Source organism: Rhopalosiphum maidis, chromosome 1, assembly GCF_003676215.2.
Source record: "Rhopalosiphum maidis isolate BTI-1 chromosome 1, ASM367621v3, whole genome shotgun sequence".
Classification (NCBI taxonomy): Eukaryota; Metazoa; Arthropoda; class Insecta; order Hemiptera; family Aphididae; genus Rhopalosiphum; species Rhopalosiphum maidis.
The window spans coordinates 78,787,946-78,804,838 of NC_040877.1; the positions used below are offsets into that span (position 1 = coordinate 78,787,946).

Here is a 16,893-nt window from a genome sequence, read left to right on the forward strand (position 1 = left end):
GCTATATGTCTATATACATCTCAACTAATCATCGTATAAGTGAGATATTAAAAAATACGTGATTAATAACTAATTATTTTTGAAACTAATAAAAGTTTAAATTATATTTTTCTTAACTCTTGTATCAACACTAAATACTCAGTAAGTATAACATAACTAATAATAACCAGTTATGAAGAAAATTTGTTAATTATCTATTTGATTTTAATAATAATATTAATATACCTAATAGGAAGTGTTAATTTAAATTTAATAAGTGACAGAATTTTAACGAAAGAACATAAAACAATACGTACAACGATTAAATTATAACAAAATGTGAACTAAATATAATATTGTAATTTATGTTAGGTACTCTGTTTTATGTGTTGTGCGTGTCGGTGAAACTTTTAGTTCAACAAAATCTGATTTGTCGGTGAAATACGTGTACATTGTATTATTATAAGTATGTAAACTATTAGAACATTAAAGGTAAGTATATCGTTTTATTACAGACCAAAAGGATTTTCGATATAATAATATTGATTTTACTGAATGATAAACGAGAATATATCGATCGTTATTTATTTTACATACGTATAACAGTGTAACAATGGTTTTGATGTCGAGCTTTTATTCCTTTATATATTACTGAAATTCAATAGATATAAAAAAAATAGAATTACATTATACGCGAGACTTCCGATCTTTTGACTATTTACATCGTTTATTGAACGATTTCATGAAAGAATCCATCATCATTAGCATTTAAATTCAACTGAAGATATTTTCTTTCAAAACTAGACACAAAATGTTTTAATATGTTTTAATACAATCTAGGCGTTTCATAATAATATGTTTGTTCGAATCGTTTTATAACCAAATTTTTGGTTTTGAAAAAATGTAAGTTATCTTTTTATTTTATTAGGCAACCATTTACATAATTTATTTGCAATTAGAGTAAAACCAAATGTGAATAATAAATAATAAAGTTCTAAAGTATAAATATTTAACAAAATGCATGATGTGAATCCAAAACTTACCGCCTATAACTATATAATTTTAGTACAACAAATAAATATATATTTTTTTATTACTATATAATTTAAAAATAATATAGTTTAAATAATTGATGCTATATAAGAATATAATATAAAATAATTCAATAAATTGATAACTCAATCTGTTTATTTTTACTATTAAAATGTGATTGTTCTAGTTAACAGTTTTTCGGTTAAGACTTGAGCATAACTTTAAAAAAATATACTTAAATATGTAATATTAAAGTGTAAATAATTGCTACAACACCATTATGACAAAGATTCATGACAAGGTATTGTATACATTTTTTTTCTAATTTGTAGAAAAGTTTAAGAAAATTTGCATCATATCAGAAAAATATCAACATTTCTAAAATATAGTCTTAATGTATATTAAAAAATTCCAATAATAAGTACTTGAACTAATGAATTCTTTAGGAGAAAAATGGAGTAGAGCATGTTTGTTGAATCACTTTGTATACTAAGTATGTTTTATTGTTCATAAATAAAAAAAAAAAAATACGGGCTATGCGTAAAAGTGCGTTGTACACAATTAAATACGTATTATAAAACGAATAAACTTTTTTTATCCAATTGCATCACTATCCATGTGCGACGAAAGAAATCGTATTTTGCAAATACACATTTTAAAAGTTCATAGAAGTTAATAATATTATATTGTGAAGGCAAAAACCAAAAACAAACTAACTCTTACGTAAATAATTGCATAAATTATATAATACATCATCTAAGGGTAATTCTTTTAATCGTAAACACTCATTATTACATTGAAAACCCTTGAGGTTTTTTGAAACATTATTTTTAGATAATTTGATGAAATCGAAAAAAAACAACGTACATTTTCATATTTCATACTATTTTTTATCTGTATTATCGTTTTTTTTACTGTTTTACTGACAATATAAATTTTCAATTTTATATTTTGAATAGGACATTTTTCTGATATTCTAAATATATAAATATTTATTTTTGGACGAGTAGTTACATAAGTAGGTGTTTAAAGTTTTTTTGAGCGAATTAGAGTGGCACAGTAAAACGTGATACAGGTATTGAAATCTCTCAAAATGCTGATTAGCTACGCTCATCGGAGAATTAAATACTCATAACTAAAAAATTAACTTATCGCTTAAAAATCGATGTTAAATACTGAAATGAATAGAAAAAACATCATGTTTGGAGTATAAAATTTAAAATTATTGTTGTTATGTTGTTGGAAAAATAAAAAGCTTTTACAAAAATCGTGATGATGAATAATAGAAAAAAAATAATCATTTTTTTCTCTTAAAAAATGTTGTTTCGCAACATCATTGAATTTTGTAAAAATAATCATTCCGTAAACGTCATGAGTTTTTGATAAAACGAGTATACCTTTAAATAATAGCTCGTATCTGAAAGAAAACAAAAATACTGGAGCTGGGAACAAGAGGATCTGTATATACTACAGATATATCTCCTATTTGACATTATTCGGAACACTGATTTGCCATTTCGTATATTTAGATGTAATAAGTGTACGAAACGAATAGCAAATACGTATTAAATCTGTACAGGAGACACAATAATAACATAATAATACGTAATACATTTAGGTATATAATATATAAATACACTGTACTATATGCGGTCTGCCTTTTTTACTGACAGCTACAACATACGTCTAATGATAAATCGTTCGGCGAACGACGTGTTTTTGACGTACATATAGGAGGACAATAATTTTACTGTGCGGTGAGGTACATAAATAAGATAATATTTTAACATATTTTGGCATAGTTTTTCGTCGTGAACCCTTAAGTAGGGTGGGGAGGGGGTCAAATTGATATGCATTCGTCACATCATGTGTTATTACGTGGTATTACATAACTACTCGTATTGACGTCAGTGTTGTTATATTCCCTGTATTACATATTCGCAGACCAAAATAAAAAACGCTGGATATCAATAATAATAATTTAATATTTGATTATGCGATCGTAATAACATTAATTATACCCCATATATACACGTATATATAAGACAATTCGCATGAAATTTCGTATACGTCCATATAAATTACATATAATATACGAAATAAATCTTAAATCACGTTCCGGTTATGATATAATAATGTAGCATTATTTTGAAGTAAGCATTATTCGAGACAAGTCACGTATGCTTCTGAAAGTGCAGTCTTCTTAGTCATCTATTATTGCAGACCGTGCTTTGGGAATGCATCGTATAACCAATAATGATTAAGACGAAATAAATAAATTTTAAACATAATAAAATAAATTAACTAGTTTAAATAGTTCGTGATCCAAAACCTGCACATGCCTATAACTTTGAATGGCCGATATTACGTACATGTGGTTTGTGTTTGAAAATAGGTCCCCTCCAAAGTATCCTTGTTTTTACATATAATAACGGACTATATGTGTTGATTGTGTAAATAGCATACAACACCGCCACCGAATTACCATACAAGGTGATTTTTTTTATTTTAAGAATACTATCTTATTATGAAGAAATTATTTACATTTTTTTTGAATTTTTAATAATCAAATGCCGGTGTATAAAATTGAATTTCTAACGAATAATCGAAACGATCAGTTATAATAAAACGTATTTATGGTTTAGATAAGTGGAATGAACATATTTTCAAAGGGGTATCTCGAAGAATTTGGGTAAACTACGTATTATACTACATCATCTCATCTAAAATCTTAAAATACTTTAGATAATTAATTTCTAATTTAAAATCCGATTATCAACTGCATCAAAAGCTATAAATGTACAAAATATTGGATAAAAACCATGCACCTACGCAAAACTATAGGAGTTTAAGTTTTTATAGCTATCAAATCCTGATTAACCGATAAAAATATCTATGTTATATCTATTAGGTACACTCAAAAATACCGAATATTTTCATCATCTGAATAAACATCATATTATTGAGTACTTCGTTTATACAAGCACTCAATGTGCATTACACGGTTTTATGAAAAAATAATAATAATAATAATAATAGTAAATAAATAAATAAATAAATAAAGGATTTATATTGATTCGATGAATAAAAAAAAAAAACATTGATATACGGATATGAGGTATTTTGCCACCAAACCCGATCTATATTGCTCGGGGTACGTAGCTTACATTTCAAATTTAATAAATTAGAATGTAACTTCAGGTATAAAAAATGAGAATATCTGATGACAAATATAGAATACAATATTCATATCCGAAACATGTTCGCCCCACGACCACTATTTTTTTTCATTTAATATTAAATTTATTTGGATTCGAATTTTCGTAATTTCAATATAGGTATATTTACCAACCATATTTTTAAATTCAAATTTTTCACACTACTTAAGAAGCGTTCTAAGGCAATAAAAACTTTGTTTTAATTAAAATCCCATAATTTTATTAACTGTAAATTATAAAACCGATGATTTCATTAAAAATGTTGGTATTGTATTCAAACAAAATTCATACGAGTAGATTTTGAGTTATTTAATGCGATTTACCAAGGATAATAATATAATATCTATCATAATAGGTTTGGAATATATAAGTGCTATGGTGTTTTGAGAATTATAGTAATTGATATATATATATCTAACTACGTTTTATATTTTGTACATTTGGCTGAGTATAATAAGTTTTATATTAAATAATACATCTTAAATACATTTTGTAGTTTTGTAAAACCTTTTTTTATAGACTGTTATAGTATTATCCTTAGTTTATATATTTTAATAATTCAGAAACTGCTCGTTTGAATTTTGAAGTAAATACATCAACATTAAAAAAAAAAAATAACCATCTGCTTTATAATTTCCAGTATGCAAGTTTGGTAAGTTTATTTCATCTCATGAGATATTTTAAATTATGTAAAAATCAATGTTTTTCAAAATATAGTCCTTAAATGTAAATACTAAAAAATTTCAAAGCTCAAAATTTGAAGAAATTCATTATCAAAAGAAAATATCGAAGTCCGCTTACTTATAGTAAATCATCGTATATGCTATGATTAACGGTTGAAATTCACATCAAAATTCATTCTCACTAAGGAAACGCTGTCACGTAAATGTCTATTTAACATTTTACATTTATTTCCGGAGCCGCAATCATCTATATTGAAATTCTCTACGACCAACGTTGTATCAAACACAATAAACTGGACTCAGTAAACATTATATTGGTTGTATTGTTATACGAACTCATCTCTCATAATACGATATACGAATCAAAAGAACGGGTATCATATTGAATAATAAAAAGTTACAAAAGGTCGAGTGATAATATTTTTTACGGTAGTAACAGTACTGGACACTAATCTACTTTCGTAATTTTTCCTACGAACTATTTTTATTATACCCGGGAAATTCTAAGAAAAATTCATATTATAAATAACAAGTGTATCCAAGTGTATACAATTGTCAATCAACTGCTGTAGGGATTCAATAACATTTCTAGAGCACACATTATTAGTTTCATTTAATAGTCTTTGATGGGTATAAAAAAACGCTTCACTTAGAATTTAAAATTTCTATTATGGCGTTCGGGTGAAAACTATATAACCCAAAAACTCTTATCATTTTGATAAAAAAAAAAAAATAAATTCAAACTTCCAATAACATATTGCATTATTGTTTAATAACCTCAAAATACAAAAATAACAAAAATATATATTCAATACATATATATATACAATATATAATATTACAAACTTGTTTTATTGAGTAAAAATACTAGTAATATATAATATACATCTACAAGTTATAACTTATAATAAATAATATATAATATAAATATATAAAAACACATTGTGATATTTTCAGAAAACATTTTTTCGTTTTAAAAAGTAATTACTTAAAAAGTAAATTATTTAATTTATTGTGTGTATGTATTTTGACAAAACTATTATACCATGATGTATCTACAATCCACAGCATCTGTTTGGTTTGTAATATTGTGATTAAATAAAACAAATTCATTGACCATTTATATATTATACTTATACTTATTTACATTTTAGTTCAGCATTGTATAATCACTAATAAATATAACTCTATAATGGTAGAATAATGAAAAGTAGTGTTTGCATATGAAACTGAACAAGATGAATATAATAAATAAAATACACAGTTTAAAACGTATTTATGATGGATACATTTTATTTGAAAACTCTTTTAGTTTATGTCATGATATTAAAATTTAAACCTATATTTTGGTAAAATATATAATGGCCAATGGATATATTTTATCAAGAAATCTAAATTTTATTCGTTTTATATACATTATAGCATATTATAGCTTTCCAATAATGTGGTATATTATGACTATTAACTGTGTTTAATGCGTTGAATTTTACAAGACTAATAAATTATCATTAGTTGATGTAGGTATGATGAATATTTTTTCTCAAAATACCTATGTGCTATTCTCATAACTTTAATAAATAATAAATAGAAGTTCAATTTTAAGTTCATATATTCAAACACGTATGTACTTATATAAAAAAAAAAATTATAATTTAATACCAAACTTATAATAAACTATTAATTCGATGAATTTTTTGAAAAATGCTGATGAATCTAAATCGAAACTAGAATTAGGATAAATGATTTTTGAATTATTTAACTTTATGCGTTTAAGGTAATAATTGTTATTATGATAATGGGATTGAAAAAAAATATGATCTGTGATGATTTTAATTTTTTTGTAAATAATGTTAACTCTTAACTTATCAAAATGTTATAATTTGTAATAAATTTCCTTGTAACATAAAATGCTAAATTTAATATTTATAATATATTTAATGTTTAATTTCATTGCTTAACAATAACTCAAAAACATCTTATTCAAATTTTAATTTCAACATTTAAACATTTTCAAAAAAAAAATCATGTGAATTTCATAAGTATTAATAAAAGTTCCAAAAATCAAAATCTGAAAAAAATTATTTTCAAAGGAAAATATAAAAGACAATACGCTGTATAATAACAATAATTTATCATATTTTCTTTCTAAACATTTAATTGATCTATTAATTTTTTTTAAATATCGACAACGTCATCTTCGTTTGTAAATGTTTAAGCTTATTAATTTATTCACATAAGTAATATATTTAAACTATTTTTTTAATAAATTTATATATTATTTAAAACTATTTTCTTTGGTTGTATTGTAATTTATTTATTTAAACTAAAACTATTATTTAATTCTCCGTTCTCTACTATAAATTGTCAAACAATATTTATATTATAATTTTAGAATCAAATGTGCAGGCTAAATAAATTTGACTAACCTTGAGTTCAAAGTTTAAGACTGCAAAATAATGTTTGAGCATGAAAATCGTCCAAAATAACTCAAGAGTGTAATTCACAGAAAAAACTGCAAAAGTTGCTAGAGATTAGAACGAAATGGAATATAACATTATGATAAAATACGTCAGTGCTGTCATTTACAGCTGGTATACCTGCGTAGGCTACTTTTTCACCGAGTTGTCATCCTAATTGGTTTTTCCAGTAGAATCGCATAGATATTTTCCCATCAAACTTGCAGTATGAATATACTTATGGTTAAATTAAATTAAATAAATTTACATCAGAGGATGATAATTTAAACGAATACTCATGATTTTATATATCACTAACTGCGATAATATACGTACTATGTTGCGGTTTTGTTCGATGAGTTTTCGAATAGATTTCCGGAATAACTATACCTTAATGATTGTGACATTTTTCCGGGATATTTTTTATGATGTATATTATTAACTATATTGTAGACTATACCAATATACCTAAAACTTAAAAAATAATTTATGAAGTAAAAAGTAAAAATTTACTGCGTTTTTATATTATACTAATTATACATAGGCACATAAACAAAATTATAATAACAATTGTTTTTGTATATGAAATAGAAAATGGAAATGGAAATAACAAAAACCAGTTCGTCTTTATAATGAAGTAACATTCTTATATAAGTATTCTTCAATTTAAAACTAACGTATTCATAATATACTATAACTCAAATATTAATAGTTACTTTTAATAATAGTTACATATCGAGTTACTTTTTTGTAAACTAACTTCCAACTTAATGAGTTAATTTTTTTTTCACGATATGTAATTATTAAGCTTATAATATAGTCACGTTAAGTTAATTTTTTTCATTATATTAATCCCATTGGAGTTTATTATGTTTTGAAAAAACTAATTCTTGTATGGAAATACAAATTTATAATCGGAAATAAGTATTATTTTTAATATTATAATATGTATGTTTAATACTAAATATTGTAAACTGACAATATATTGAATGCGCTAATTTGTATTTCATTAATGATAAAAATAACACATTACAATAATTAAATATAATTCGATATTATACGTATGTAAAAATTATAATCTCAAATAAACATATTCATTTCAAATATCACAAAAAAATAACACTAACAGATAACCCAATTTAACGTCAATTGAAAAAATAAAAAGTAACTTTTAACTTATCTTACATTTTTCTACACTAACTTAACGAATCATATCTGTTTACGTTCGCTATTTCTGCTGAAAAAATTAATACATACGTCAGTTGTTTTTAAAACATATAATATACAAATGGTTTTAAAACATTTACACATCACTACACCGTACCTATGTAATATGAATATAATATGTAATGACTGGTGAGTATACCTATACTGCACATGTGTCCAAACGTAATCTAAACGTATACAACAAAAACAGTGACGGTTTAATAGTGCTTAATATTTTCAAGTGGCTGTCTATTTAAGTTTAACTATTAAGTACCAAAATTGCTCGGAAAACCATGTTATATAATAATATTATATCGTGATAATATAATTAACCTGGCGGGGCAACAACAGCGTCTGAATTGAGACGTAAATTTAGTAAACACACCATGTCATTCGACGTATTTGCTCAACATTTTAAAACTATATAAACATATTGTTATTATGAAATAATGACTTTTTAATTCTATAGAGAACGAAATATTATTTTTGTAATTAAACAACTGAACTGCATTTAAGTTTTCTGTTTGATTTCGTTTAATGTGTAAAAAGTCGGATCAATACCTACGATAATTATAGGTGCTTTCAAGAAGAGATGTCGTTTTTCGATTTTCTCCGAACTGGCATAAACAATATCATCATCATATTGACAGTCTTAATTCGAAATAATACAATGTGGTGCTTAGAATATTATGTTAATTCAATTTGGTTAACCTATATGCATGTCTCCGCAGAAACACTGCGTGCATGCTTTTCAAAGTTTCACTCACGTTTATTAGACAATCTGAAAGAATGCATTATTATATTCTCCCAGTCTATTAAGTTATGGTTATTATTACGATAGAATAATACTTAAACCATACTAAGTATCTTAAAGATAGAAATTCAAGGTAAAAATTAACTTGTAGCTATTGTCTACGAAAGCGACATGTTTTTCCTTTACTTGAAATCAGTTATGCTTACACAATACTCGGTTTGTGTGGCGACTAAAATGCATTGTTTCAATAGATTCTATAACTTGGCTTGCTTACCTCGTGGTATCACCGCTAATCATAATTAATTATATCATTCGATATTACATTAGTATTTAATCGTTTTATCAAAAAACGCAAAGTCGACATAATACGACAACATTTTACTGACATATAAATGTATGTAATATTATTATTGTTATAATTTCACAATACGCAAGCCTGTTAAAAGCACGACATTCCCATCAAAATATGATAACATTTAGTTAAAGTAAGTAAAAAATCACTCTCAATGGAATATAATATTTACTCTATAAGTAATAATTTCCATTATTTTCAATCAATAATAATAAATTATGTACAATAATGTATGTGTATACCTATTATACCTAATGAAGATATATCTAATACCTATCAGCGTTTATTGAAATCTATTGTTTATGTGGTAGTAGATACTGCTATTTACGCATATTTAAAGTATTTACACGAATCATGGCATGCTGTTGAAAGATAACACAATTATTATAATAATCCATTATTGAGAGCTACGTTTATTTTAAGATTTATTTTTTTACGTTTTTATTAAATTGAACTGTGTTTATTATAAAAACATGTATTTAATATACTCAGTTAAAAAATATTACATACAAGAAAATGACACAAAGCCAGCCTTCGTACGCATTTTAAAATAATATAAAGAAACTATAAAACTACAAAGAAGTATATAAATATACTAAAATAAAATGAAAATTAGTTTTTATTTATACTTTTCGTGTTGGAAACTTGTATTGTGTACAGGATTACCGAATAAATAATATTATGGTATCATAAATCAAAATGATGTTTCATATGCTACTTCTTAAAATGAAGTTTTTTCATTATAATGTATTAAAAAGCATTTTGATTTAGTGTGTAATAGTATTACCTAATAATAATTATGAATGCAGTTGTAGTACTCGACGAATTAATAGTAGAATAATATTTACACCTCGTAATATACACTTCGAGTGAATTAAACAAACGGCATTAATAAATATTTAGATTTAAAAAAAGGATTAAATGTAATAACGATCTTATCAGTTTAATCGGTTGTTTAAAAAAATATTTTTTAATATTAAACAAAATCAACCGATCATCATATTAACTACATTAGTTATTCATTTTTATTACACTTCTAAATATTAAATTATATTTATACCTAAATAATCAACATTAATACATTAGTAGTTTACATAATATACTATAGCCATGTGCTAGTAGTTAGCCACTGCAGTTAAGGCGTACGAGTGTATTAAATACCCAATTATGGGCGGCCGTTTATGGTGAGTTATTTGAACAATCATTGAAATACAATAGTACATACTACAGCTGTATCAAAGGTTTGTTATTATTATTAACATGAAATTGGTAAATCATAATATGGTGATCATAAATAATTTAAAACTAGATAAGCCAATCTGTTGTATAATTTTGAGTGTACAACATAATTAAATGGGTCACTAACAAATGTGTTAAATTTGAATTCTATGGAAAATCATTAGGTACGAAAATAATGAATCTGAGCGGTGACTAAGTGAATATTTTTCATCCGAGGATTAAATAGCTTAAAATTTATGTAGATATTTGGAAATTAGATTTGTGCGAAATATATTATGATATTACTAATGACAAAAGGCTTAAAATTTCTTCAAATAAATACTAAAATTGGAATTATCCAATAGCATCAAAATTTGAAATTAAAAAAAAAAAAATTGGATGTACGTATTTTTGATATTTTTAGAATTCTGTAGACCATCTTAATAACTTCTTTGGACTAATGTACAAACTTTGGGTACTAATATATTATTTCCTTGTCATAATACTATCAATATAATATATCATACATATAGGTAATTTATATTTTATTTTTAATTAATTATTACGAATTTAAAATGTTTTGTATTACTAAAAATTATAAAAACAGACAATGTAAATTTAATATTAAAAACAAAGTTACGATATATAAATTAATATGGTATCACAAATTATTCCAATATTCTGAAATACCAGATAAAATGTGTTGAAAATTATTATTTTTAATGAGCTTTTGCCTCCAAATGAACTCTAGCTGTTAATTATGAAATAAGGAAATATTGATAAATCGATAGTCCAAAAAAATTATTTATCAGTCATAAAGGGACGATATAGCCCAATACCAATTTTTAATCAATATTCATACAAATAAAAAAATGAATGAATTCAAAAATTTAAAATTCCTATAAGTTATTTTAAATTAATCTTAATATTTTGAAAATTACATTGTGTATAGAAAATGTATAAGTTAAGTAATAAAAGACTGTTTTGAGTTTCTATTATTAAAATTATTTGAGAAATAATAAAAATGTAACCATTAAGGATAAACCGTTATTATGTATAAGTTAAAATATCTGATGTAAAAATTTGAACCTTAAATTTTTATAAAAATAATATATTATGTAGCTTTACGCTAAACTATTTTCATAATATTTTAAAAAATGTGATAAATTGTTAAGCATTAAATATTTAGCTTTACCGAAAATCGTAATTTCAATTACAAAATTATGTACATATATTTTTTATATTGCGAAAATTTGAACTTTAAACGCTATACTATACAAAAAATTGTAACTATATTTTTGATATTTTTAATTACAATAAGAAGAACTTATGGCAAACCTTGTGTTACATTTTCTAGCTTCTTTTATACTTATACATAATCATTTTATCATACATAAATAAAAAAAATAAAAAAATAAAGATAGACAATTTTAATTTTATAAATAATACTAACCAAACCAAAATATTTTAAAATAATAAATAATATCTAAAAGTGATAATGATAAATTTTAATGAAAATTTAAAGTAACTGTGGTTATTTATTTTTGAATCACAATATTACTTAGCAGAAAATCGATTTTGTTTCATCGTAATTGTTTTTTTTCTGATTATTTTTATAGTATTGGAAATTTTTAACTATTAAGCCTTAAAAGTACCAACAAAATCTAATTTTGAACCAGAACCACCATCCTTAAAGTTGAAAATTAAAGTATTTTTAGTTTTAATGATCCCGAAAGTTGAAGATAGAAACGAAAAAAAAACCATTAAAAACCAATAAATTTATAGCTCCGTTTGTTATCTAAAATTCTAAGACTAATAATTAGGTATTTAACTAACAATAAATCACATTTTGGTTTGAAAATATAAAATAACTAAAAAAAATTACATGAAAAAATAATTCATATGTTTGAAAATCGTGGTTTATTATTCTTGTTTAATAAAATAATTAAAAATACTCACGCATTAATCAGTTATTTTAATTTTAGGACTTTAGAAAGTAGAAAGGAATAATAAAAAACTGTAAAAAACACGTATAGTACATACTTAGGTATGTAAAACGTTAGTAAAAGAATACCACGTCCTATACACATAATAGAAATTTAAAAATAAGCATTAAGATAAAAATAGATTGAAAAATCTGGTATTTCATAAAAAAAAATAGTTATGCAAATTATATACCATCGATAACGTAATTTTAAACATTTTACTTTTATTTCGTTAAAAAACAAGTACAATTTTTGACTAAATAAAACGTTAATCATTAAAATTCTTATCGATCGATATTATAATATTATAGTTGTTATTGCTGTTTTACCAACAATGAATAATTGGACTACTGTATATTACTATTATCTAATCCTTTGAGATTTAATACGTTTCAATTGAAAATAAATATAAAACATTTTGAAAATGTACTTTATTATTGTTAACTTAGAGCTCTCCATTTCACTAACAATCGAAAATAATTTTCATTATTCATTTAATTATTACAATGCAATATTGCAATGTATACATAATAATATGCCGTATATATTAAGTCGTATGTCTATATTATTATAATAGTGCACTGACCGTGAATTAAGAATGTTAAATATTTTCCAAGAACTAATATCAAATACATGTTATATTGCAATCTACAACGTTTGATAAATGATAATAAGTTTAAATACAAAGGTTTAATGTTGTTTAAATGAGTCTTGTTAGTACTTTGATATTGTATATGCACCAAAAACGAGCTAAGTAATTAATTATAAAATAATTAAGTATAGAATTTACAATATTAATCAATATGCTCCAATCGGTTCTAAATTCGTGCACGAGTCTAATATGATTCTTAAAAAATTGTTTATGCTACAAAATAACAATTTTGTCACCGTAATAACACATTAATTATGGACTCGATAACACACACACAAAAAAAAAATGTTATATTTATCTATAAACTGAACCTATTAACATAATAAATAAATACATTATTCGCCAGACTTGATGTTTATCAATTGCTATTAACTTTAACGCTCACATTATTAATGTATTAATAATTAACGTTATGTAGTACAGTAATAACCAATTTAAATATATTGATTAATATCGAATGTAAGTCATTGGTATAATTAATAATAAATACAAAATTATCTATATTACATACAGGTATATCATGATAGGTATATTGTGATTTTAGAAGTGATTAATGTACCTATATTCAATATGTATAAAATTGCTTATTAGTAGGTACTTGAGACAAGAGTATCAAACACTTTAAATAAGACAATAATTTTGACATTCAAACTTTTGTAAGCACAATTATTAAATTTCTAGATTAAAATGAAACATTATAAAGTAATATTACAAAATTATATCATATAATACATCCTAAGGAAATACGAATTATTAAATACAGTACCATTGCTATAGTTATAACACTTATAATAAAACAATATAATACATATTTGAATAATATGTGAATATACAACTTAAACTTTTAACTTTTGTTTGGATTTTACATATTGAACAACATATTATGCCTATTAACCTAAGACTATTTAATGTGTTCATATCGTTAAATTTTATACTTCGTACATAACGTTTATAACTTACAGTGTACGTGATACTTTTAAATAGGTCTTCAGTTGTTGCACTTTAATTTGTTAGGTATAGTTTTGAAGCAATTATAAAGTAACATATAACTTTCGAGGAATTGAATTTTGGATCATTTAGTTTTTCAAATTAAACAAATTTATGTAATCTTACACTTTGATCAAATGATTACACTATATATATATATATATATATATATATAGTATAAAGTTCATATAGTGTATGCCTTGTTTAAAACACGTCTAATTAACTAAAAATGACTATAAAAAACTACTCAAATGTAATTTTATTGAACATTTTTTATCTGGTTGTTTGTCATGACATACATACATCTATATAAAATAAATAATTTAAGTGTATTTTTAAATTATTGTATTATTGTCAATGTATTACAGGCTATACGTAGTATAAAGTAGAAATTCGTTGGTCAAGGCTGCGTTTAAACGCTTCGAAACTAAAAACGACGAAGTTTATAATGCTTTAATAATGGAACTTGTATTGAACCACCTAAATTAAAGTGTTAATTGTAAAAAATTCGCACGAAACGTGTCTGCAGTTCAACTGTCATAAAAATTATTATGATAGTAATGTCTAAGCCACCAACTGAATAAAAAAAATACCCAAATTATCGCTCACAAGTGGGTTTCCACATAAATATAAACATTACAAACCAAAATATTATAATCCAACTTACCAGCGTTTCAGGAGATACTCCGAGTTATGGACCGAGTTCATACTATTTCGGTAAAACCGATTATATACTATTTCCGAGGGGCTAAGTGCATTATTGTTTATGTGAAAATATCTCGCGGATTTGAACGTGAACTTTCTTGTAACGCGTCCGGGAGAGTAAAATAAAGTTCGATAAGACCGCTAATGGTTTTTGACTATTTTACAATTGGTAAGAGATTAGAGAACTTTTTTCAAAAATATTTTCTGAAAATATATTTTCGTCGTCTCAACGTAATAATACAATGTACCATTAAATACAGTGTTAATATTACGTTCGTTATCGGATGTCTCGTTCACGCAATAATATTGTGTTTTTTATGTTTATATATATATATTTATATAAATATATAATACGAAGATGACGCGGACACGGCTGACGAGTTACGACGGCGTGCGAATTATTGTAACCGTCCCGCAGGAATGGCGAACAGCAACTGAGAAAAAGCCGACGACGCGGCATCGTCATTGGTGTTGGCAGTGGCGGCGACGGCACTTGTCCACGCGGTGCACCTCCCCTCGTCGAGGGTCACGCGGTCACAAACACTCGTTTAATAACAATAATTATTATTATTATTATTATACGATTATTATTATTGTAACTGTCATAATGTCTCTTATTCGGTATCATACGTTTAGCGTATAGATAATGGTCTATAACAAATACATCACGCATTTGCACCACGGAACTTGCACGGTGGAGCTTGGTAAGTGTGATGAGTAAAAAGATTGGTGAAACGTTTCAATCATATTATATTAAATTACTGTTTATAGGTTAGGTACACAAATCATGATACATACTACACTCCCGTAAGAACGACCGATTTGCAGCCGATGGCTGTTAGAATATATGTGTTTTTTATTTTTTTTTATTTTACCCCGCAAACATAACAACCGCAGTATTTTGCGCTTAGTGTGGAGTTTCTGCAGATTATCTTACCACGATAAAATATTATTAAAATGTACACACAATATTATAAGTTATTATAAGTACGTGATCACATAATATTATTGTAAAAACGGTCGTTTATTACGACACCGTTACGATTAACGTATTATAATATCGTACAGCATGGATATATATATATATATATATATATATATATATAACCCACAATAACTAGATAAGTCACTATAATACAACGAAGTCGTACACGTCTAGATCGTGAAAACACGAGAGATATAATATTATATTTATGTATAAGGTACTATACCTATCTTGAAATCTGCTAGACAATACATAACAATATTATCACTATTTATTTATATTTATTATTAAACAACAACGATCCGTCTGTATGAAGGCTAAAGATAAAAAAAAAATACATATCGCGGTGAAAACGCCAGTGTGGACTGTTTTTGCGCGCCACCTTGTCAACACGCGAATTGTATCGATAAAATAAATTAGGAACACAATGATTTCGACGAAGACCATGATGATTATGTTATGACCCGGGCGGATTGGCAAATCGGGAGATCAGCAAATTTCCCAATGGGTTAAAAAACCTAACCCATAAAATTGAATTATGGGGCCAGCTCGGGCCGGGCAGTTTGGTTGTATAATAAGTATAACTCAATATGATATTTATATTATAATAATAGTATTTCAATCATCCCGCCCTAAATATTATATTTTGTAAGATCTTTAGAACCAAAAATCTACACTACA

The 16,893-nt window shown here is 25.0% G+C and overlaps 1 protein-coding gene across 2 annotated transcripts in view; it reads right to left on the reverse strand.

The window, feature by feature from the left end:
• The window catches only part of LOC113557155 (gastrin/cholecystokinin type B receptor-like), a 115,841-nt gene extending 100,197 nt beyond the window's left edge, over positions 1-15,644 (reverse strand). For both annotated transcript variants that reach the window (XM_026962490.1, XM_026962489.1), the window contains exon 1: positions 15,190-15,644. In XM_026962490.1, the coding sequence (XP_026818291.1) occupies positions 15,190-15,230 (41 nt within the window). In that variant the 5' untranslated portion in view covers positions 15,231-15,644. The remainder of the gene's footprint in view (positions 1-15,189) is intronic.
• Positions 15,645-16,893: the final 1,249 nt, after the last annotated feature.